Source organism: Girardinichthys multiradiatus, chromosome 12, assembly GCF_021462225.1.
Source record: "Girardinichthys multiradiatus isolate DD_20200921_A chromosome 12, DD_fGirMul_XY1, whole genome shotgun sequence".
Taxonomy (NCBI): Eukaryota; Metazoa; Chordata; class Actinopteri; order Cyprinodontiformes; family Goodeidae; genus Girardinichthys; species Girardinichthys multiradiatus.
In genome coordinates, this window is record NC_061805.1 from 23084466 (window position 1) to 23110193 (window position 25728).

Here is a 25728-nt window from a genome sequence, read left to right on the forward strand (position 1 = left end):
AATTCCACCTACAAGGGTCAGCTTTCAAATCAGTTGCTGATAAAAATGTGCCAATGGACTTAGAGGACTTTCATTACTGTTTAACTATTAAATCTCTTTGATAATTAAAAGTGTTGAGTCTACATTAATTTATTTTCTTTCCATCATCAGGTGTGTACTGTAACTCCCCCAGCGCTTGCTTTGTGGCGAGTGACGGCCAGTCACTCAGGCTCTATCAGGCTGTTATTGAGGCGAAGAAACTCCTGAGTGAGCTCTCCAACCCTGAGATTTCTGTGAGTGATCCAAACAGAGGGTAGAATATAGTTAGCACTAGAAGTGTAACAGTACACTACCGGAAAAATCTGGCACAGCCCTGTCTGTTCAGTACGTGCAGGTAGCAAACCAATAAAGTGTTGTTTACCTGAATACATGCAGGAGGTTTATGAGTGGAACGCAATGCAACGTTCGGTAGAGCAACTTTAAGAAGTGACACAAAGCAAAAAACCGAGAGGACTCCCAGCTATCACCGAACATTAAGGTTTGTCATGCCGCTACTTTGGAGAAAGAAATTAGACCGAACCCAAACTTTACATCAGCGTTTTTAAACAGCGAAAAAGTACATGATTACTCACCTAAAACATCTTCAATATGGATGCAAACCTCAGAGATACTGGAGAAAAATTTGTATCATCCAATAAGCCTGTGAAAATCCAACTGAATTCCCAGTCAGTTCTGAAGTTTCCTTTTTTTATTTTGGAAAATATTAAAATCAAATAAATTTCAGAAATTGAAGAAGATGCTTTGTTTACTGCTGACTGAAGTAAAACAAAACAAACAAAAAAACTATACATTTTTACTTATTGTCCTTATTGAAGGGTATTGAAAACGTACTGAACCGTAACTGGGCTGCTCCCATAGTATTCAGAAAGGGTTTTAGGTAAACATGACATCTACTGGTTACAGATGAAACAAGTTTGATTTCAATCCTATTTGCACATGATATACACAGGGCTCCTACACTATCTGAAAAAGTTTGAAAATTGATTTAAAGATTTATTGGTCTAGATAAGTTTGGAAAATGTATTGAGAACTCTTGAAAATGGTTAAGTGTTCAATTTTGGCACGATAAACTTATGGACACCCTGTTATTAGTACTAACATATAGACTCTTTAGTTGGGCTAACTAATCACATGTGGGTGATCCAGATCAGAAGTCCCTAACTAAAATAGCAGGAGGTCCACTACCTCCATCATCCAAACACTTTGGGGTCCGAACATTTTAGATCAACATTTTAAATCATTGAGCTGGGTCTGTACATCTTTGGTAGAACAGTTTTGCTCTCCTTGTTGTGCTTGTGGCAGGCAGGGCAATTTGCTTAATCTTTTCTTTTAGTTGTTGTCCTTCTTTTCCATCTTTAAGTGTTTCTGCCACAGCTTCCATGCACTCTTTGATCATTTCCCAGTCAGTGAAAGGCTTTTTGTGTTTATATAGTGTCTCGTAGTGAACACTTGTATGCTCGCTATTGTGCCCTTAGAGACTGTTATCAGTCGTGTGCTCGCTCATACTGTCCTCTCAGTTCATTTATTCTTCTTGTCCTACAGTCAGACACAGGCTGAAGTTCTTATGTTTGGTTTCATGTCTCTTTAGATTTCCATTCTTTAAGTCCAACTGATTCACAACATATACAGGTCCTTCTCAAAATATTAGCATATTGTGATAAAGTTCATTATTTTCCATAATGTAAAGATGAAAATTTAACATTCATATATTTTAGATTCATTGCACACTAACTGAAATATTTCAGGTCTTTTATTGTCTTAATACGGATGATTTTGGCATACAGCTCATAAAAACCCAAAATTCCTATCTCACAAAATTAGCATATTTCATCCGACCAATAAAAGAAAAGTGTTTTTAATACAAAAAACGTCAACCTTCAAATAATCATGTACAGTTATGCACTCAATACTTGGTCAGGAATCCTTTTGCAGAAATGACTGCTTCAATGCGGCGTGGCATGGAGGCAATCAGCCTGTGGCACTGCTGAGGTCTTATGGAGGCCCAGGATGCTTCAATAGCGGCCTTTAGCTCATCCAGAGTGTTGGGTCTTGAGTCTCTCAACGTTCTCTTCACAATATCCCACAGATTCTCTATGGGGTTCAGGTCAGGAGAGTTGGCAGGCCAATTGAGCACAGTGATACCATGGTCAGTAAACCATTTACCAGTGGTTTTGGCACTGTGAGCAGGTGCCAGGTCGTGCTGAAAAATGAAATCTTCATCTCCATAAAGCTTTTCAGCAGATGGAAGCATGAAGTGCTCCAAAATCTCCTGATAGCTAGCTGCATTGACCCTGCTCTTGATAAAACACAGTGGACCAACACCAGCAGCTGACACGGCACCCCAGACCATCACTGACTGTGGGTACTTGACACTGGACTTCTGGCATTTTGGCATTTCCTTCTCCCCAGTCTTCCTCCAGACTCTGGCACCTTGATTTCCGAATGACATGCAGAATTTGCTTTCATCCGAAAAAAGTACTTTGGACCACTGAGCAACAGTCCAGTGCTGCTTCTCTGTAGCCCAGGTCAGGCGCTTCTGCCGCTGTTTCTGGTTCAAAAGTGGCTTGACCTGGGGAATGCGGCACCTGTAGCCCATTTCCTGCACACGCCTGTGCACGGTGGCTCTGGATGTTTCTACTCCAGACTCAGTCCACTGGTTCCGCAGGTCCCCCAAGGTCTGGAATCGGCCCTTCTCCACAATCTTCCTCAGGGTCCGGTCACCTCTTCTCGTTGTGCAGCGTTTTCTGCCACACTTTTTCCTTCCCACAGACTTCCCACTGAGGTGCCTTGATACAGCACTCTGGGAACAGCCTATTCGTTCAGAAATTTCTTTCTGTGTCTTACCCTCTTGCTTGAGGGTGTCAATAGTGGCCTTCTGGACAGCAGTCAGGTCAGCAGTCTTACCCATGATTGGGGTTTTGAGTGATGAACCAGGCTGAGAGTTTTAAAGGCCTCAGGAATCTTTTGCAGGTGTTTAGAGTTAACTCGTTGATTCAGATGATTAGGTTCATAGCTCGTTTAGAGACCCTTTTAATAATATGCTAATTTTGTGAGATAGGAATTTTGGGTTTTCATGAGCTGTATGCCAAAATCATCCGTATTAAGACAATAAAAGACCTGAAATATTTCAGTTAGTGTGCAATGAATCTAAAATATATGAATGTTAAATTTTCATCATGACATTATGAAAAATAATGAACTTTATCACAATATGCTAATATTTTGAGAAGGACCTGTACACACGTGGACAAAATTGTTGGTACCCCTCGGTTAATGAAAGAAAATTTCATATAAGGCCACTTCAGAATAGTCCAATGTTTTCCTCTTAGCCATTCTTGGGCTGTGTTTTGGGTCATTATCCTGTTGCAAGACCCGTGACCTGCGACTGAGACCAAGCTTTCTGACACTGGGCAGCACATTTCTCTCTAGAATCTCTTGATAGTCTTGAGATTTCATTATACCTGCACAGATTCAAGACACCCTGTGCCAGATGCAGCAAAGCAGCCCCAGAACATAACAGAGCCTCCTCCATGTTTCACAGTAGGGACAGTTTTCTTTTCTTCATATGCTTCATTTTTCTGTCTGCGAACATAGAGCTGATGTGCCTTGCCAAAAAGTTACATTTTTCTCTCATCTGTCCATAGGACATTCTCCCAGAAGCTTTGTGGTTTGTCAACATATAGTTTGGTCAATTCCAGTCTGGCTTTTTTATGATTTGTTTTCAACCATGGTCTCCTTGGTCGTCTCCCATTAAGTCCACTTTGCCTCAAACAACGTCAGATGGTGCGATCTGACACTGATGCTCCTTGAGCTTGAAGTTCACCTTTAATCTAGTTAGAAGTTTTTCTGGGCTCTTTTGTTACCGTTCATGTTATCTGTCTCTTCGTTTTGTCATCAATTTTCCTCCTGCGGCCACGTCCAGAGAGGTTGGCTACAGTCCCATGGATCTGAACTTTCTGAATAATATGTGCAACTGTAGTCACAGGAACATGAAGCTGCTTGGAGACGGTCTTATAACCTTTACCTTTAACATGCTTGTCTATAATTGTCTTTCTGATCTCCTGAGACAACTCTTTCCTTCGCTTCCTCTGGTCCATGTTGAGTGTGTTACACACCATGTCACCAAACAGCACAGTGACTACCTGTAGCCCTATATATAGGCCCACTGACTGATTACAAGAATGTAGATGCCTGTGATTCTAATTAATGGACACACCTTGATTTAACATGTCCCTTTGGTCACATTATTTTCAGGGGTACCAACAATTGTGTCCACCTGTGTAAGGCAGCCCGGCTTTACACCCGACAGAAGTTAATAGGAAAGCGTATGCTTCTATCAATTCATCTTTAAATATGCGATTCTCATAGTCCACTTAACATATTTTCGACAAAGCCATTTTCTTTTACTCACTCATCTGCACACTGCTAAGTAATTGTGAGCAAACATGAGCCCCCAAGCTAGTAACTTAACAGCTATTAACAGGAATGTTAATAGCTCCACTGCGCACTACACTGACGCCTGGAGGTGGAGCTTCAGCCGCCATAGCTCCAGCCGTCAGTGGATCTGTGGAAACACAACTGGTACGTACCGAGTAGAGCGGAGTGGCACCGCCCTAAACGAGCCAGTGGAAAAGGGGCGTTAGCAATGAGATTTCAATGACTCTGCATAGCTTCTTCTATGGAGTGTGGACCAGAATGTCGCTGACACACAGCTGCCTGTGCGCCTGTTCAAAAGTCAGACGCGGCAGCCGGCAGGAATAAAATGTCTATATCTACATAGTAAATGAGAAAAAGCTTTGCGGTCCGGACCAAACGCAGTAGGCAGAAGTGCCAAGCTTTGAACAGACCTTGATATTAGTAAAGAACACTTGTTTATCTGTGGTAGATTCCCTATGATTTATTTATTAGATTTTTATTTCAGAAATATGTTGGGGAGGTGTTTAACATCATCAGTCAGCAGTCCACAGCAAAACCAGGCTGTATCATTGAGCTGGATGCCATTACACACTTTGTAAGTATGCATGAGATCTAATAAAACATCAACTTCTTCATGCTGTTGCTTTTTATCTTTTATATTCTTGTTGAATAGCGGAGACACCATGTTAAAATCTTACACACTTTCATAAAAATATACTGATAATGCAATTATCTTAGTTCTAGACATTTCAGAGCAACAGCTTTTTTATGTAAGCATGAGTGTGTGTTTTATAAAATGAAAGGATGCAGAGCAAGGCATCTCTTATCCCTCCAGGCTGTTTGTGCAACATGCACACAGTCTTTCAGGGTGTCTCTATGTGCTCTGCATGAAAGCTAAAAAAAAGTCCATCGGATTCAGTTTGATAACATCTACCGCTGTTCTCCACAGCAGGGTAAGGAGACCCAGCTCCTGCACGTCTTTGAAGAGGATCTGATCCTTGGCAGTCTGAAAACAGAAGACACACAAGATACTCCTAATTCTCCTTCTATTGGCATGGACCTTTTTATTTCTTTGAAACATTTGTGCTTTGTTCAAGTGGGACATCTCTTGACTATTGCCTGGTTTTGTGTTCATTTTCCAGCAGTCTTCTCAGGACGTTTTTTCCTGGTGGTGGTAGAATTAACCCCTACAGGTCGCTCTTTGCTCCATATGTGGCATCTGCATTTGGCAGCTTGTCCTGTCACTATAGGTGGGTACTTTGAGTGTAAAAAACATTTTCTACTGCATTGTAAGGATCTGAGGGTGTAGATTAAGGTTTATATTACTGTGCTAAATCTTAATTTAGAGAAGGTTGTGCTCTGAAATAGCCATACTAATTGTTAGCTTTAAAGAGATGACTTTACCTTGCCTAAAAATGAAGTACAATTCAGTTCCATCAAAAAGTAAAATGGAAATAATGTGAATAGGCTATGGCTGTGATTTGTCCCAAGATTTTAATACTGTTACATTTTATTTTTTCTTGCCCCATTTAGAGGAATCTTCAACACAGAAAGAAGTCAACCCATTTTCTCCTATATCCGGGTCTCAGTTCATCTTCGACACACCCATCTCTCCGGTACAGAAGAGTAAACCCTGCACCTCCAATTTACAAAGCGCCTGTCGCCTCAGCCTGACAACGCACATGCTGTGCAGCCAAGAGATGGCTCTGCCGCAAGGGGTGGAAGTTATCAGCATCACTCCTTCAGCAGGTGAGAAATAATGAGGAAGCACTATATAAAAGAAGAGATTTACAGGCACACACTTACACACAATGGCTCAAATTATAACAACGTAAAACATTGGTTCCTTTAATGACCACCTATTTAAAGGCAAAAAGAAGTAACGTTTTTTGGAAATGTTCCCATAGGGATAAAGAAAAGGGAATAGTACCCAAGATATAAAAGAACGGCGCTTTGAAGGAGATTTTTTTTCAACATGTCTACCAAAGTCTTATTTAATAAACATTGAAATTAATTTCATTTAAAAACTACTGCTATCTCATTCCACAGCATCTCTTTTCTTCATGTTTTAGCTTATTGATCTGGTTCTGTGAAAGGCTCTTATTAGTCTGGATTTGTGTCAGAATTTTATTGGACTTACAGTAACAACAGCATAGCTGCTGTCAGCTGTAGAAATAATTCAAGTTACTTCACTTGTGTTCACTGCCTAAACTGGCGCCTGATGCCTGCCTGTCTTTTCCCGGTTATTTTAATTGGACTCTTATTATCTTCACCTAGTAAAGTTTGGAAATAACAGGAAAGGGGGAATTATTCAGTAGTTTTTGTTTTATATAAGTTTTATATTTGGTATCTGACATGGCAACAAATGAAGAACTTTACCATGCCTGTGTGCAGGCGATAGCAGTACTCTGCACCTCTAAACTGGTTTCTGTATTGACTATGAAATATTTGTGCTTCCATTTATATCTAAATGTGCAGCTCAGAAGTCAGAGGTATACTTGTGCTTCTGTTGTATTTGAGTTAACATGGTAACATAATTTGACAAAAAACACTCAAAAATCCAACATGAATGAATGGAGATTAAGTTAAGCAATTAACCCTCTGTTTTAATCGCTTAACTTAAAGCGATTAAATCGGATCGCTTTAAGGGTGCGAAAGTGATCCTTAAAGCGATCCCTTTGTGAACTAAACCAAATTTCGTGCTGCAAGTAATTAATTTGTTGCTTATGGTAGGCTGCGCCAACTGCTGGCATTAATGGGAAATTGCATTTGGTGAAAACCCACAGACCTGTTCTCATGCTTCCAATGTGTGTTAAAGGCATTATTTGATGCACATTAAGGCATGCTGCAACGTGACGCTCCCAATGTACGTTCCCCTTACTCGCCATGTCTCCTTCCTAGAAAAGTGGGGAATTGCCATGGCAACCAGAGACACTGCATGTATTGGGTGTGCCCCCTTACAATATGCGGTTAAAAAGGGACCAACAGTAAAGCTCACGTATACTTTTCTATGCAACTGCGCTCTTCTAAATGTGATATTAAATCTAGAACCGAAAATTGGTTCTTATTCTGTATCTGTTTGGCTAAGAGGTAACAAAACACTTTGTAATTTTGATTTCTGTCAAATTAAGAGGAAAAGAGAATTTCCTAGCTTTTTGAATAATTGAGTTGATGCCACTTCTCTCCTTAGGTCATCTGAGTGCATCGTGTTCTTTACCATCTGGCCGTGTGCCTTATCTTCTTGCTACTTCCTGTTCTGATGAAAAGGTGCGTTTCTGGATGTGTAATGTATCGAAAAGAGAACCCTCTAGTGTCGACAGTTTGGTATATCAGTGGGAAGAGTGGCCTCTACTGGTGAAGGAGACTCTTCCGAATAGCAGCATTGTGAGCGTGCCTGGTCAGCCCATCAAGGTTAGCTGCTGTCACTCTGGAAGGATTGCTGTCGCTTACAGGCAGACGACGAACCCTCCACTGAACTCAACACCTCATTTGAGCACACACCGACTGCTACCCTCTCCTCCTGCCTTGGCATCCTCTCCCTTCAGCAGCAAGACACACCTGACCCAGACTCTACACCCTTGTCAAAGTCTGCCTCTAAGTCCCAACCCAGCCAATTCAAAAGAACCAGCAGTTCATATCAGCACCTTCCAATGTGAGTCTACTGGTGGGTCACAGTGGATACTGGAGCAGACTATAGTCCTGGAAGGCACAGATCCCGCAACGTTTTGTGCTGCCAGCGATGGTCCACCCGGACATGCCAATATTCCCAATAACACAGACTTCTCTGCACCTAATGGTAACTGTCCTGGTTCTGCTAATAGGAGCCTGGTTCACTTGGACTGGGTTTCTCAAGAGGATGGGTCACACATATTGACTGTTGGTATTGGGACAAAGATTTATTTGTATGGCCGTCTCTCTGGGAAGCCCCCAGATTTAGGCCTGTCTTCTGAAACTAATAGAGACCAAAGTCTGTCTCGTCTGGTACTCCTTCGCTCCGTCAACCTGCTTTCCTCTGTTGAAGGCTCGTTACCCATCCCAGTCTCCCTGTCCTGGGTTCGAGATGGAATCTTGGTAGTGGGCATGGACTGTGAGATGCACGTTTACTCCCAGTGGCAACCCCCAGTTGCCCCCAAACCCAGTGTTACAGTCGTCCAAGACACTGATATCAGCAGCAGCGTCTCCTCTATACTCTCAGCTGTCAGACAGTGCCAAGAGGACGTTTTCACCACCGGTGCTTCCAATATTTCACTGACCCTACCCAAAAGATCCCTAACAAGATCAATGATGAGCCTGGCACAGAAACTTAGAGGGAAGAAAACCCTTTATGACCTTCCCGTGGAGATGGAAGACTGTGGACTTTTTGAAGCCGCCCACCAGCTCTTTCCTACTCTGCCCCAATACCATCCGGTACAACTGCTGGAGCTCATGGACCTGGGGAAGGTAAAAAAAAAAAAAAAAAGAGAAATCTCTCTTGTTTTTAGTTCATTCCCTTTTTGGGAAAAAAATATTTATTTGTAGTTTTCTGCTGCTACATTGTACAAACATCTGAAACGCAACAATTGCTCATTACAAGCAAACACTACTTCTCGTCTGTTTTAAGGAAACCCCCCAAGATTTGTCTATATGTTAATGTGAAAGTCTAATCGGTACAAACATTAATGTGGTACAAGGACGACAGCGACAGTTGAGCCCAAAATGTTTCATATTTTATTGAATTAGGAACTTAGAGACAGGATTCTTTTAAAAGATGACAGAGCAATTTAAAAGGAGTATCAGATCAGATTCTAAAGAAAAACAAGATCTGTTTTCACTTGCATTTTAATAAAAACCTGCATGTTAGAAAATATTAAGACACTTCTCAATAATCAATAGGGAAAATCTTCCCTGGCCTTACAGTGTTAAAACCCTTAAAACTGCTACAAGCATGTTTCCACCCATATTTTGCTGATTTATCTTTGGTGTTGAGCTCCAAGCCTCGGAGGTTGGAAGCTCCACAGATCCTCAATCAGATTGAAGTCAGGCTGCACTTAAACATTAATATTACTTTCAGTCAAAAGAAACCTGTTGGTAAAATTAAAAGATTACTTCAAACCCAAATCTGCCAGAGGTTTTAATAATTTCGGGCACACCTGCGCAACTTTAGACGCACCTGTCCAATTTCTCACCAGTTAGCTGCTGGTGGTTTGTCATTCCAAAAACTCAGAAGCAAATTAGCCTTGAGAAACTGACTACATATACTGTATATTGTTTTGGGATCGAGCTACAGACAATAGTAACAGTACAGTTATTACCAGTACTTTTTGTAATGAAATGGTTAATTACAAAATTGACTCATTGTTATGAGGCATCGTTTTCCACATCCAACCTGGATCGTAACATTCTGGTACATTTGTTTTTATCCAGATATATAGGCCTGCAACTAACTAGATTTGCTAATTGATTAATCTGTCGACTATTTTTTCAATTTACCAATTAATAATCAGATGGCAAAAGGTGCTTGATAGGAGATTTTCTAAATGCACCGTATTTGCAAATGTATATATTTTGCACAGTTTTAGCATAGTTACTGCTCTGAGTGGGTTGTTCTTTCTGCCAATGGCACGTTTAAGTCTGTATTTTCTAGTTAACGATTATTCGATTACTAAATTAGTTGACCATTATTTCAATAATCGATTTATAACGATTAATTCAATTAATTGTTTCAGCCCTACGAACATGTTCAACTTCTGAATGTACAGTTGAGATAAATATTGTCAGGAGGAGGACATGGAGCCAAGAAAGCGACCCAGAAGGTTTAACCAACAGTAGAACCCCGTTAAACCGAATGGTCGCTGTGAAATCAGTTGGAGGTGTAACGTTATTTGTAGCTCGAGCTCATACCGAGAGCAGCTGCATTTTAAATGCAGATTACTGCTTTGTTTCTGTCAGCAGAGGTCCACAAACAGCGCAAAACTGAATCAGAATTGGTTGTACAGTTGGACAAACCCTATTTGTTTTACCATTTTATTTCCCCGGCGTCACAAAGCTAAATATTTTTGATCCAGTTTTGTGCTCACATAAGAGGGCATCTTTATGTTTATAGTTTTTTGTTTTTTGTTGGTTATTTAGCAAAATAACTAATATGAAGATGTTTATTTGAGATGTATCATTGTAACATAATTTGTCTGTCTTAAGGTTCACCGTGCCAAAGCAATCCTCTCACACTTAGTAAAATGCATTGCTGGGGAAATTGTGATACTTAAGGACAATGCCGCCCATCCAGAGAAACGTGTGCGCTCCCGGACTATCAGTGTGGGAGGCAGCACAGCCAGGGACGAGAAGATATTCAACAAATCAGAAAGTTCCAGTCCCGACTACACTGAGATCAGCTCCGTCCCTCCCCTGCCTTTGTACGCTCTGCTGGCGGCCGATGAGGATACAGCACATCGTGGTGAGTTTGCAGCATGGAGGTTATTCGAAATAAAACTGGATTAAGCATTTAGTTAGATCTCCTCGAAAGCAAAGGAGTGAAAAAAAGGACAGGATTGAAATTAAAAGCATATGTAGTTAAATAAATTTGAATCTATTCACTAAAATACCTTATAGGTAGTTTGCTCAAACAAAGTGTAACAATATTTTACACTTGGGACAGTTTTCTTTATTAATCCAGTATTTCATTGAGTTTTAACCTGCTGATTTGGATACTATGCTCCAGAAACTGAAAACAGCTCTGTACGTATGATAGAATAGAAATGTCCTCCTGAATTATCAGTCAGTGGGGAAAATGCATAAAAACAACAGACTGGTTACAAAAAATGTAAAAACAAATGACCAGAGTACATTAAAACGTACTTATTCGTGTATAGATGTAAACATTTCACAAATGCACCTTTTCCACCTGCGTGGTGTCGATCCAGTGACAAGTTTCCACAAGCGAACAAAGGTTTCAGGTCAAGAAGTCCACTCGAGCACCGCAGAATACTTGTTTTTTCTCTGCGAACCGTAACGTCAGACGTGGGCGGGTCGAAGCTGCACACAATAAGAAGCAATGGCACCAAACACGCACTGCACTGTATAACAACAAGCCGCCGTCTTTATTTCTCTACTGACTGTAGTTTATGGATGCTCTCGTTTTGCATTAAAATGAAGATTGCACACAGCTCAGCAAGCTCCACTGTCTCACTATCACGCTGTGTTGATGACTCATGCTTAGTTCCCAAAACTGGTGGAAACGCATGTCGGTTCTCAACAAAACAGTAAAGAACCCGAACCGGTTCAAAAACGAGAGTTCTTTTGGTGGAAAGATGCTAAGACTGTTGAAAGGTCTTCAGGGGACATTGCATCAATTTTGAATTAAACAGACTTTGCTTGTGAGATTGTCCAAAATGGGACGAAGATTGTTTGCTAAAATGTTGAAAACGTTAGTAAAATCTGAATGCATCTGAATAAATGTTAATAGTAATTCAACCTCAGTATTTTTCCTCTGCTGAGAGTATGTCAGAGCAGGTCTCAGACCCTGAAAAGTGAAAAGGGTTTTGAAAAAATGGTGAAATCCATTTTTTCAAACGGTTATCGAATTTACATGGGTCTTGAAAACGGATTCTGTGATTCATGAAGAGTAGACAGGCATGATGATCGACTGACCAGCCTGCGCACATCGAAAAAAACGGGTCAAACAAGTTTGATCCACTTGTTCTTTAATCTTTCATCAAGTTAGTTTCTGGATTGTTTAAAATTCAGAAACAGCCAAACATCCACACCTCTGTGCCAAGAGGAAAACAGCTAGTGCCTCCCTGGAGAGACAACCTTTAGGCCTGATCAAACAAATGTTCTATAAAGATTCTCCACTGGGCTAAAGAGTGGGACTTTCAGAACCGCGGGTCAAGGGATTCAGTCCGGTTCATTGAGAGGTGACAGGATGACATCTAAGGTGTCTAACTGACTGTTAAGGTGTCCCATCAGTTTCACTCAGGCTGTTTTATGGAAACGCCTTCCTCTGATGAATTTTTTATTTCTTTTCCAAATTTTTTCTAAATCACATATTTAGAAAAACAGATTATGTGCGTAGACGGAGTTTACCTTTCCGGAGGGAGAGAAACCATTGGAAAAAGTTATATTTTTTATTAGCCAAAGAAAATCTGAACGTTTTATTTTACAACTCTTGCAGAATTCCCTTTAAGTAATTAGATTTCGTTTTATTTAAAGTTTATGATGTGAATAAATATATTTCTATAATATATTCCTCTTTCATTTCAAAATTTGTGAAGTTAAGACTCCATTAATAATTATTTTCCCTTCAGAAAGATAGATTTATAAAGACTGGACAAAACAAATACCATATTTTATTGAAGGAGACTGATGGGATAAATACTGTTGCTAGCCTTGCATCTTGTGTAAGCTTTAGTGAGACTATCTCTATCATCATTTCCCTAAAAATTTTTAATTATTTATATTGTCATCAAAAAAGTGGATTTATTTCAGTAATTCAATTCAAACAGTGTAAATCATATATGGATTAAGCACAGAGGGAGGGATTTCAAACGTTTCTGTCTCTTAATTGTGATGATTATGTGTGTAATGGATCTCTATAATGCGGGTTAACCCTTAAATTAAATGACTGAAATTAATGAACTTTTCATAGATATTCTGTTTTAATGAGATGCACCTATATAATAGAAGAAGTTAGCTTTTAGCTATTTAATTAGCTATTACATTGTATTTCCAGTTTAAAAATATGTACCATTGTTAGCTAACCTTCCTTACTGTGTGAGACATCCTGCTCTCTTTTTTTCAGCAGTCTTCTGTTATGACTTTTTTTTTTTTTCCTATTTTATGTCTGAAGATGTGATCCCAGAAGAATAAAAGCATATCGATGTTATGTGCTGATATAAATACTGCCCTTTGATATTTCTGTTTCGTCTCCTTTCCCAGCAGCATTGCAGAATATTGTTTTGTGCTTTCCATGCTGTCTCAGCTCTGTTTCCCTTCACAGAGAAAGGAGGCAGTTTGAGTGGTGATAGTGGACATGGCTCCAGTCAGACGGATGCCTATGATGAGCTCTTTCACGCCCACAACACTCCGGATCTGGATCCTCTCAACAACGAACAAGAAGAAACTGGGAATAAGGTTAGCTGCTTCCTTGTTGTCATGCCGTGCACGAGTCAACAGTTTTTACTGTTTTGGTATCCAGACTCATTGGTCCGATCAACACATGTTCTACAAAAATAATGTTCCCGGGCTACCAAATCCAAAAGTATCTTCTTGTTTCCTATGTCTTCACATACAGTGTGTTGGATGCATGTTATGTCAATTTGAATGCAACCATGCATCATATTGAACTACCTGCCTCTATAGATGTTACCCGCTGTTTTCTGTCTTGTTTCATATTTGTAGGTCATAGACCTTTCCCACTACAGTCCGACATACTTTGGCCCAGAACATGCTCAGGTTCTGTCCAGCCATCTCCTCCATTCCAGCCTACCTGGGTTAACTCGAATGGAGCAGATGTCTCTCATGGCGCTGGCTGACACCATTGCCACAACGAGCACAGACCTCAAGGACAACCAGGATAAGAGCAAAGGTAGAGACGAAACAGGGGAATAAAAACGTTCATTAAGACGCTTGAAATGACTGTGTTTATAATAAGTTCTCGATTTACAACTTAGTGTAATATTTGGAGGCGTAAGAAGCGTTTGTAATAAATGTTGCAGGTGGAGAAACCTTAGATGAGTGCGGGTTGAAGTTTTTGCTGGCTGTCAGACTTCATACCTTCCTCCTTACATCGCTGCCTCCTGTCCATCGAGTCCAGCTGCTACGGCAAGGTACAGTGGAGGTTTTCAGAGTTTCTGTGTGATTCGTGATCTGCTGATGTGTTGTATTCGAAGTTAAATGCTAGAGATGCTCTGTTCCAGGATTTATGGCATTCTGACCTAATCCTGTAAATGTTAAATTAAATATCTGCCACTATTGTTATTTTATGTCAATTAAAGAAAGCCACATAAGCTCTGACAGCTATACTGATGCAATGTTTGCCTATAACTTTGGCTGTATTTATACAGTGCTGTAATACAATGCATTAAAGCTTTGGTAATTACATAACAAACCTCGGAGTAATGCTTTCATATATATTTACATTCTTGTCAGCTGAAGAGCTGGTAAATCTGAACTAGACCATTGATTGGGTGTGGGGGACCCAATACCCTTCAAAAAGTAATGGTGTTTTTTTTTTGTATCAGATCCTTGCTGTTTCTTTTAACAAAAGTTATTGTTCATATAGCAATATTCACAATTCAGAACCGAAAGTTCAACCTGTTGCAATTAACAATTGTAGGTTTAAGCTTCATGTAACATAAGCTGATTTACCTGACACATCTGTTAATATACAATTTATGGGATTACACTCTATATTTTCTAACTTTGCAATTAAGGCTGTACGGTTAAACAGAAACATTTGTCAAAATATGCAGCAACACAGGACCAAGCAGTCTGGATCCAACCCAGGAGTGCTGACAGTAGGGGTGTCACGATGTTTATTGCGATATTGCGGGGATGCTCACAATAACAAGACTGGCAATATAAAATGACCAATGAGTCATTAGTACAACATTTATTGTGATATTGAATGTTTCTATTCAAAGTCTTTGCTAAAGTACAACATTCAAGTAACAACTCAACATATATTTATGAAGAGAAGGCAACCCAGATACTATATTAACCTATGAATAAATAAACTTTACCCAGGCATTTAAAAAACAGCCTATTCAATAAATAAAATTACCTAGGCACAAAACTGCCTAGTCATTAGTAGACAATAATTAAAAATGCCTCATCAGTTTTGGTCTTGCTGAATAGAGCAGGGGAAACAGTTTAAATAAAATGTTAATGTGATAGCATTTTATATTAGACACTAACCTTTTGAACCCCACACCTAAATCACTCGCTATATATTCTGCGATGCATCTTGTTTCTTGAGCCTTGACGCCATTGTGAGGCAGCACTGTTGTAAATGCTTCATGCAGAGTTTTTTGACCCATCTGGGCTTTCTCCTCGTGTTGCTCGCATTTCCCGATGTGTACCGCACTGTACTCTGGCAGTGTTTACATATTGTCTGTTGTTTGTCTGTCACCTTTTCTCCTTTCTTGTTTCTTGACACAACGAAACCAAAATGCTTCCACAGCTCAGATTTAAAAGCTGCTGGGGCATTCACAATATCTATATCGCTATTCTTCGTATCCATGCTGTGTTCTCCACTCTTGCTGCAATTTGCCATGTTTGTTTTTCTATAGTGTGGGCTTGGGTGCTCCCATTGGCTATAAAGAGTGCACTGGCCACAAAGGATTGTGGTCTATGTAGTTTAGTATGCTCTGCTCCGCTAGAGCGGACAGAAATCCATTTTTGCCTCAAAACACACTGTATATACCGTGAGAAGACCACAACAATATCGGGACAACTTACCTGCCGCGATATTGTGATGTCATCTATATCGGGACACCCCTAGCCGACAGTACCTGGTCTGACACAGATATTGGAATAAATCTGGACCCTCTATGAAACGCAGCGCAGTTTAGAGTTTTTGGTATATTACAGTTATTATTGCAAGCGCCTGCCTCGTTTCTTGTCTCTCCGCTGGTTTGATTTTGGCACCGTTGCTCTCTGAAGTGTCAGAGCAATAACTCCAAGGGTTCCTAAAGCAAGAAGGAGAATGCAAGGTTGATCTTAATTGTGATCACTTGACTGCACCTCTCTTTAGAAGAAGTGAACAAGCCACTGTCCATTCATCTTTCTTAACCACTGCCGTAAAGTTTCCTTTGGGCCATCTATTAGGCTTCTCTTAGACTGTCTGCAGTATCTGTCAGAGGAACCTTATTACTACCTCTTGTACAACTAAGTTTGCTTAACTGGCCTTCCTTATTTTACAGCATTTGGGCTACATTGTTGGAAGTAAAATTTGTTTCATGAATATTTCTTTTCTCACTTTAGGTCTTTCCACGTGTCAGTATGCCTGGGCCTTCCACTCGGAAGCTGAGGAGGAGCTGCTGAACATGCTGCCCGCCTTGCAGAAGGGAGAGCCCACCTGGGCTGAGCTGCGTGCTATGGGTGTAGGCTGGTGGCTGCGCAGTACCAACAAACTGCGCAGGTGTATTGAGAAGGTAAAGCAGACCTCACATTATTTATTTAACGTTGTCAGTCTAGCTCTGAACATAAATCTAAAACTTTTATTGATCTTTAATGACGCATGTGGCATGTTTGAAAGATCAAGTTTTCAATTAGTTGGTCATCTGTGAATTAATGGGGTGTTCTGCTCCATAGTTGTATAAACATGTACCAGGGTTCTGTACAGTTTAGGTTTTAAAATGATCATTTCTATGGTTGAAAATCTTTTGAATGAGATGCTATAGAAAGTGCCGGAGGGACTAGAGTTAAAATAGTGCAGGATTGCCCCTCCTTCTTCTGTTGCCGTACTTCTTGTCTGCTGATTGAAAGAAGGGTAGGAACCTTCTCTCTTTTCTTTCTTTTGTTACAAAAAAGACAATTATGTCTTTCTGTAAATATTACTGGTTGCATGAGACTGAGACATGAGCATGAGATAATGGTAGGGAAAACGCTGTAGTTATAAGATTTAGTTAACATTAATACAACTGTTATGATCAATGAAACATTTTTGTAGCTGTATGAATAATTGTTCGTTCTCTGCTTTAAGTAAAAACAATTAAATTATTTTATACATTTTTGTTTTAGTCATTTCTGTAAGTAGCATTAAACTGTGCCGTTCTTCCCTTAGGGTCATTTAACGTGAATCTCACACTAACCCAAGCCCACTCTAAACGAGATAATACAGTATATGTTTTATGATAATTCCCAAAGCACTCTTGTAGCTTAATTGCAGGATGATTCTAACTGTAGTTCTCATGCTGAGCACCTTTAAGATTAGGCCAGTTTTTTAAGATAAAAATTGTCAAATGTTTTTGAGACACAACTGCCTCAAAACATTAAACAAATGAATCTGAAAGAGATCTCGTAAAGCAACAGCTGTTGCTTTGTGAGCTTAGTACTTACACTGATTGTGCAATTTAGAAATTAAATGTCATCAGGTGTCTTAATTGTTGCCGGCTGCACATCCATTACACAAATATCCCGTTCCGCCACATCTCAAAGGTACTCTACTGGATTAAGATGAAATGAAATCTAGAACCATCAGAGTTGGCAACGTTTTCCCAATCTGGTATTGTCCACCTTTGATGAGCCTGTGTGCGTTCCCCCCGTTTTTAGCTGACAGTAGCAGCACCCAGTGTGGTCTTCTGTTGCTTTATCCCATCTGCTACAAGGTTTGAAATGGTTTGCGCTTAGAGGCGGTTCTCAGGATATCTTGGTTGCAACAAGTGGTGTTATTTATTTAGCTACTGTTGCCTTTCTGCTGATCTACTGGGATGAAAATCCCAGTAGATCAGCAGTTTCTGAACTACCCAGACCAGCTCGTCTGGCACCAACAACCATGTCACTTAAATCCTCTTTCCTCCCCATTCTGATGCTCGTTTTAAGGTTCAGAAAGTCGTCTTCACTACATCAACATGTGTAAAAGCATTGAGTGTCTGCCGTGTGATTGGCTTATTATGTTAACAAATCTTTGAACAGGTGTACCTAATAAAGTTGCTGGTGAGTGTATTCCTTTGACTCTCTATTTTTTGCTAAATCAAACATTGCTCCTCTTGTCTTTCCAGGTTGCTAAGGCTTCTTTTCAGAGAGACAATGATCCTCTGGATGCAGCTATATTTTATCTTGCAATGAAAAAGAAGGCAGTGGTTTGGGGACTGTACAGGTGGGCACAACTGATATAATGTTGCACATTGTTCCTATACAGGCTTAGTTGTGTCAAGCTGCTGAGGATCAGTGACTTGAGATGCTCCTTAAATGTCTTTCTCTCCAGGTCCCAGAAGAATACAAAAATGACAGAGTTTTTCCATAACAACTTCAGCGAGGACAGGTGGAGGAAGGCTGCATTAAAGAATGCCTTCTCTCTGCTGGGAAAACAGCGATTCCAGCATTCTGCAGCCTTTTTTCTTCTGGCTGGTTCCCTTAAAGATGCTGTGGAGGCAAGTGAAAAAAGACAGGCATGACAAAATGTATATTAGAAAGATTTGTTGCTCCAGCAACGGTGCCTTTTTACAACCCAATTAGAGCTAAGTTAGATGTGAGATTTTCCGTGTGAGAGTTCCTCTGTTTCATTTTTGATCTATTGTTTAAATTTTATTGAGTTTCTTCTTTGTTATCACTTCTTACTTGATGGTATTGTTTATTGATGTAGTAAAAAGTGCAAAAAAGCTCATTTGGATATTAAGATGATGTGTTACTGAGTAGTGTGCATTTGATTAATTAATAGTAACACACATCTGCAGTCAATGTGTTAAAACCTTTTATTTATGCTTTGAAAATGGAAAAAAATCAGATTCAGAGCTCTGGAAACTGGAGTCTGGAAAAGTCTGAAGTTCTGGCATGAAAAATGTGTTGAAAATCTGAGTGTTGATGCATCGTTTCCTCCTATGTTTTTGTGTGTAATTATAAGATTCATTACCCAGACTGACTGCTTTCTTGTTGAAACATTGGAAAAATCGCCAGAGCACCCAGATCCTTACCATGCATATTTGCACTTATACCACCTTGTCTTCCTGACTTGTAAAAAAACTATCTATATATACATATTTACAAGAAAATAACTATTTCCCAACATTTTTATATATACATTTATACATAAACTGTTTTAATTGAGAGCAAAGTGGAGGTCAAATTGCTTGTTTGTTTGCACGCTGAGTCTGAAAATCTGACGGTGTTTTTTGTTCATACATTGCATGGTTGCAGAAACAGCTGCTGTCTATCAGTGTGCAACTATCTCTATCAAGAGGGCTGACATAGGCCTTCTTGATTATTTAAACTTTTACTTATCAAGGTTATTCCTGCTCAGATTGTCCCTTAAGCAGTGAGTCACATTGTTACATCTGCATGAGTAACCGTTACCTCTCTAAGCATTTTATGGAAATGAGCTTCACCCAGGCAAAGGGCTATCATTGACTTTGCTCATTCTCCCTGGCTGGGAGGTTGTCTCATTGAAATGCACCTCACCATATATCGGCTCTGAGCATCCGAGATGTTTTCCTGCTAGCATAGGATTTTATTAATTATACTTTTTATATGAATAGAAAACAAGTAATAAATGTGACTGATTTCTTTGCTACTTTAGGTGTGTTTAGAGAAAATGCAGGACTTGCAGCTGGCCCTCGTGATCTCTAGGCTGTATGAATCTGAGTTTGAGACATCTTCTACTTATAAAAAGATCCTCCAGAGACATGTTTTGGGACAAGACAAACAGGTAAAACTGTTAGCATATGTGCATGTAAAACCACCCTCCCTGTTTTTATATTTAAACTGCCTTAACTGTAGCGTTTTCTGTATATTTCAGATTCCAGTCCATCCAGATCCGTTCCTGCGAAGCATAGCTCACTGGGTCCTGGAAGATTACAGTAGAGCACTGGACACGCTAATTGAGCAACCTGCAATCTGCAAAGGCTCTGGACCCTCAAAGAGCAAATGTGACAATGGTGTGTTTCACGTTGCTCTGGAATCTTCTCTTTTCTCTTTTTGAGATTTTTTCTCTTCCAAAAACGATCTATCCTAATAACATCAAATTTTGTTGACCCAGAAATAACTTGGTCATATTTAATTTTAAAACTTGGTGCTTTTCTACCTTAAACATATTTGTAGTTGGCGTTAAGGTAAGACTGCCCATCTCCAAACCCAAGTACTGGATTCTCGAGGCATTTTTAAATGCTCTGTATCATAACTGCGGCTGGTTTATGTTTCTGTGATTTTATCCCAGCTACACCCTAAACAACATGTACAAACACAATTTTGCAGCCAATTTGTGTGCTTGGCTCTTGCAAAACTGTATCACAGGCTATGCATAATGTTTTTTTGCTGGTCTAACGAAACTGTTTTTCATAATTTGCCTCGACGTCCACAGTGACAGAAACTGTATTGGCTACTGCAGCCTCCTGCCTGTGTCACATGACCTGCTCTGTTTCTGTCCTCACTTGTCCCTGTGGACTGAAAAACTACTTACTAAAGGTTAAAGTCAAAGCAAAGCATCGTTTGCATACAAAACATTCAGAAAAAGCTTCCTACTCTTATCTGGAACTGCTTAAAAAACGTTCTGAGCCAAATTGATCAGTCATACATAAACAGACTATAAAAATGCTAACTTAAGCCTATCACTTCAGCCAATTGCTTTGCATGAAAACATCATCTGCAGGAGGAAGACGTGTTTATTAAAGACTTTAGCTTAATATACGCCAAATCAAACGTGTATTTAGAAGCATGAGGCTGTCTTGTGGATCTTCATGTTTGAACAAAATGTTAGTAACTGTTTAAAAATAAATCTGAATACTTGTACATCCAGAACGTCTCTGGTGAGTGAGCCTTTTTCACACCACTTTAAAGCTAGAGTTTTAAGCATATTAATGATAATAAATTTATGATGATTGGGGTCGGATTTCTGCAGCTGAATATTCTTAAATAACTTGCCAGGATCGGTCACAAACAAATCCTGACTTGGACATCCCTACATTCGTTGCATAACACAGGAGTTAAAAGTTCAGGCGGTTTTCTCTGTTAATATGTAATGTTTGTCTTTTAACATTAAACCCTTTTCTAAAATAAGCTAATTAGGCTATAATAGGCTAAAAATAGCTTAACTAGGTTGAACCCTTCTGACAAAACTCTGAACTTTAACAATAGATGAAGACCTGAACTGAGAGTAAACCTTTATTTGACTTAAAAGCCAAAGCAGACCCAGATTAAACCTCCCTATGCTTACATGTGTTTCATAAATGATGTCGTCAAACCACACATGGTATGCTTACAGAAAACATAATACTGACTTTTGAACATTTCAAAAACACCCTGGCTCGTCAAAGTTGGAGATGCTCTCGTTGCCCAGGTTGCAGTTCAAGCTGTTATGCCTTTTGATTTTTTTGTTTTATAACAAAGTGAATTGGATTTTTCCCTTTCCTGCTCCCAATCCTTTCCCTTCCCTTTTTAACTCCTAGCTCCTTTCTTCCCTTCACATTTCAGTAACCACAAAGTACAGTTTGTCTGTGAACAACCTCTGCTGCTGCTGCTGCTGCATATGTCTAGAATCCCAACAGACAGTCTGGGAAGTCGAGCTCTGATCGGGGGAATCTCTGATCTGGTTACAGTGCCTTGCAGAAACATCAAACCCCTTGAATTTTTTAAGTTTTGTCATGTTGCAACTACTAGCTTCAGTGTATTTTATTTGGAGTTTATTCAATACACCAACACATTGTCAAAGCAAAAGGATACATGGTACACAATGGTGTGTATTTGCATTCAGCCCCCTTTTGCTCTGATACCCCTAAATAAAATCGTTATAGCTTTATAAAATACCCCAAGCATTGAAGATGCCCAGGAAAGATTAATCAGGGAAGGGGCTAGGAGGCTTGCGATAACCCTCAAGGAGCTGCAGAGATCCAAAGCTCAGGTTGAAGAATCTGTCAACAGGACAACTATTTGCAGTCCACTCCATAAATCTGGTCTTTATGGAAGCTTAGTGATAAGAAAGCTTTTTCTGAAAAAAAGCCAGAAGTCCAGTTTGCCATAAAACATGGAGGGGACACAGCAAACATTTTAAAGAAGGTGCTCTGATCATCTGATCAGGTAAAACCAAAACTAAACTTTTTTGGCCACCTGCGAAGCGCTATGTGGGAATAAAAGCGAACACTGCACATCACCCTGAACAAAACATTCCCCTAGTGAACCGTGGTGGAGGCACCATGCTGTGTCAGTGACCCGAAGCATACAGTCTAAGCTAAAGTAGAATGGTCTAAGACCAGTGGTGTCCAAAATCAGTCCTTAAGGGCCGGTGTCTTTCATGGTTTAGATGTTGCCTTGATTAAACACATCCAAATCAGATGAATGGTTCATTAGCAGGCCTCTGGTTGGGTGACATGCTGGGGAAGTAATTCAACCATTTAAAGATGTGTTGGAGCAGGGACCAATCTGAAACCTGCAGGCCATCGGCCCTTTGACGACTGGAGCAGGACACCCCTGGTCTTGCTCAAATGCCCCTTTTCCACTGGCTCGATTTGGTCAGCCCGAAACATCTCCGCATGGCTCTGCACGTTGTGTGTTGCATTTCCATAGACCCACTTTTGCTCCGCTGAAGGGAACACCTCCTTGAGGCGCGGCTTTAAAGCATCATGTGTGGTGCTGCATAACCGCGAATGAAACACCCAACCACCAATGTAAAGAAGAAAAGACCCAAACGCGTAACAAAAACAAGAAATAACACGTCTATTGCCAGGGGATTAATTCTGCTGACTGCATTGACAATCAGATTTGATTAGTAGGATTTTGACATCCGTTTTATTATTATTAATATTATTAAAGATTTTACTTTCCCTTTAAGAGACTTGGAAAGATTTGAATTAGGTCCCATTTTATTTCTAATAGTTGTTGCCTATATATTTATTGCGCTGGCGTTGAATATTGCAGTCTCCTATGATCGCCAGAAAAGTTTGCACCTCGTCGTTGTTCCAGGGGGTGACTTTTCTGGATAACTGTGCGAACTCCATCATATGTTTCTCTCACTCGCTTGAATGCACGTCTGAAAATGCCGGTTGTTTTTTTTTTTTTTTACGCTGGTCGACTCTTACGGCTGGCCGCACCCACGGCCACTCAGTGAACAGCCGTTTGTTAACGTCACGTACAGTACCGACTCGGCCTCGCTTAGCCCTGCTAAGAAGGAGGTACCAAAAAAGTAGATACTGGTACTGACATAACAGAAATGGAAATGCTCGCGAAGCCAGCCGAGTCGGGCCAAATCGAGCCAGTGGGAAAAGTGTAATCATGTGCTGGAATGGCCCAGTCAAAGTCCAGGCCTAAACGCAATTGAGAATATGTGGTAAGACTTGGAAATGTATTTTTCAAACACTATTTCAGTCCAATTTGACTGAGCTTGAGATATTTTACAAAGAAGATAAAGACACGCATACAAAGTTTGTCATTTTCTTCCACTTGTCAATTGTGACATAAAATCCAAATAAAATACACTGAAGTTTGAGGTTGTAACATGAAATAAAAAATTAAAGGTGTGAATACTTTTACACAGTAGTGTAAATACCCTGTCTTTTCATGGTCTGTAGTCATAACTGTGAGACCTTTTGTCTTTATATCTCTGACATAGACTGAAACCAGATTTATGTCCCTTTGTATGGATTCCAGGTTCCTCTGCCATGTCTGCATGTAACCCTGAGGTTTTCAACTTTTACATCTACCTCCGCACGCACCCGCTGCTCCTTCGCCGGCATTTTAGCTCTTCAGACAAAGCTAAAGTGGCTCTGACTACAGAAGTTCGCGGAGCTGACTCAATCAGCCTGGATGAAAGGAGACTCTTTTTTACCACTGCATACGCACATCTGCACGCCGGGTGCCCGATGTTAGCACTTGATGTCCTTTCCAAAATGCCCAAAGTCCACAAGCACTCCAAAGTTTCCCATCAGGGGGCTAAAGGCATTCCACATGAGCTGAGTGTTGGGAGCAGGAATGGACAAGCATCAGAACCCGACTGGTCTCCGCCTAGCCTGAACGGCTACCAGTCGGATGGAAACAGCAACAGCCGATCCGATTCAGTGTTAAGTTTTGATTGGAGCCAGCCGTCGATGACCCTTCCAGATGAACCGCTGGAGCTGAGGTGGGACAGTGACAAAGACGAGGAGGATGAGGATGAAGAGAACAATCAGGAAAGAGCTAAGAAAGCAGACAACAGCGTGTTTCAGGACCGTCAGGACTCCATGTTGACAATAGCGGAAACAATGAAAAGTGAGGAAAGTGAAGACAGCGACGACTTCATTGCTCCATCTGAAGACATATTTTTGGCCCATCTTAAGTTCACAGCTTGCTTGAAGATTATGAGCAACGAGCTTCGGACTCTGTCGACGGGGTACGAACTGGATGGAGGGAAACTGCGTTACCAGCTCTGTCAGTGGTTAGAAAGAGAGGTACATACACACACTTCATATTCTTCCTCAGACTTCATCCCTTTTTTTTTATCAAAATGTTGCTGGAATATTCCTCCGCATTGTGTAATTAACCTTCTTGCAAACTTAAGTTCACTGAGTTAAAGTTCGAAGTTGTACAACTCCCACTCATTTCTTCCTCTGTTCATGATAAGTTTCAGCATTTTTCTGTCCGTGTCAGTTTACATAAACATGCTTTGTCTGTCATGCATAAATGATGAACTCCCTCTTGATGAGTTGAGTTAAAGATAAAATTTCTTTCACCCCCCCCCCTCAGGTGGTGGCTCACCAGCGTGTTTGCAGCTATAAGCCTTGCTTGCCAGAGCAGTCTGTCCCAGGTGATGGCCCTGTTTCTGGACTGGTGGAGGAGGAACAGGTGGGTGTCGATTGCTGGCTCCTTGCAGTAATATTAAATGAAGACAACTGCTCTATGTCTATTCACTGAGAGGATTTCCTTTCTTTATTTTCTAACAATTTATCGTGTTATCGCAGTACAAGTCACAAATCACATAAAAAAATATATTTGGTTAAAACCAACAGAACAAATTACCACACAGTTTTTAGTTTAAATAATAGCAAAGAGGGTCACAGTGACTTTCTGCCTATACAGAATGATAAACAATTTCTTCTAAAAAACTACTAAAACAAAAATGTTTTTCAGCCTGGCAGCCCCTGTGGTGACAGCCAGATGAGCAGGAGACTCTGGCTCCAGAGCAACCAGCCTTTACTGAGGATGTTTCTGAGCTACTGCAGCTTGCACGGCTCCCATGGTGGAGGACTGGCTTCTGTACGCATGGAGCTCATTTTACTGCTCCAAGAGTCACATCAGGTAAATAAAAGATGCACGTCGAAGACCATTGCAAGGCAGGGTTTGGCAGTGTTTAAAAAGTACCTCTAGCTGTTCCTACGTAAACAACTTAATGTGAAGAGGAGAAAACTGTCTTACTTTGATTTTCTGCCATGGTAAATGAAAAACTGGAGATTCTTTCTAGAAATAAATGCATAACGTATCAAATCACTGGTTTCAGGGGTTTGATGAATAAAAAAACATGAGCTAAAAAATTTGCAAATGGTAGTTTGATACAGAGTTTCTAATGAGTTCTAGTAAATTGCATTCACGTCTTTTATTATGTGAGATTCATGCCCTTCTGTCCATTTTATCATGCAACCTTTTAGTCTTGGCGTGAACAATTTTATAGATGTTACACAC

General features: G+C 40.3%; 1 protein-coding gene across 3 annotated transcripts in view; it reads left to right on the plus strand.

Annotated features, from left to right (window-relative positions):
• LOC124877470 (dmX-like protein 1) overlaps positions 1–25728 on the plus strand; it is a 79657-nt gene that overhangs the window by 20450 nt on the left and 33479 nt on the right. For 2 of the 3 annotated variants that reach the window (XM_047380690.1, XM_047380692.1), the window contains exons 14-31: positions 151–272; positions 4961–5050; positions 5405–5507; positions 5598–5705; positions 5989–6204; positions 7646–8895; positions 10630–10885; positions 13427–13560; positions 13828–14014; positions 14145–14255; positions 16414–16583; positions 18153–18250; positions 18359–18524; positions 19667–19795; positions 19886–20024; positions 23725–24500; positions 24796–24894; positions 25180–25347. In XM_047380690.1, the coding sequence (XP_047236646.1) occupies positions 151–272; positions 4961–5050; positions 5405–5507; positions 5598–5705; positions 5989–6204; positions 7646–8895; positions 10630–10885; positions 13427–13560; positions 13828–14014; positions 14145–14255; positions 16414–16583; positions 18153–18250; positions 18359–18524; positions 19667–19795; positions 19886–20024; positions 23725–24500; positions 24796–24894; positions 25180–25347 (4322 nt within the window). The remainder of the gene's footprint in view (positions 1–150; positions 273–4960; positions 5051–5404; positions 5508–5597; positions 5706–5988; positions 6205–7645; positions 8896–10629; positions 10886–13426; positions 13561–13827; positions 14015–14144; positions 14256–16413; positions 16584–18152; positions 18251–18358; positions 18525–19666; positions 19796–19885; positions 20025–23724; positions 24501–24795; positions 24895–25179; positions 25348–25728) is intronic. The other variant, XM_047380691.1, reaches the window with a different exon arrangement.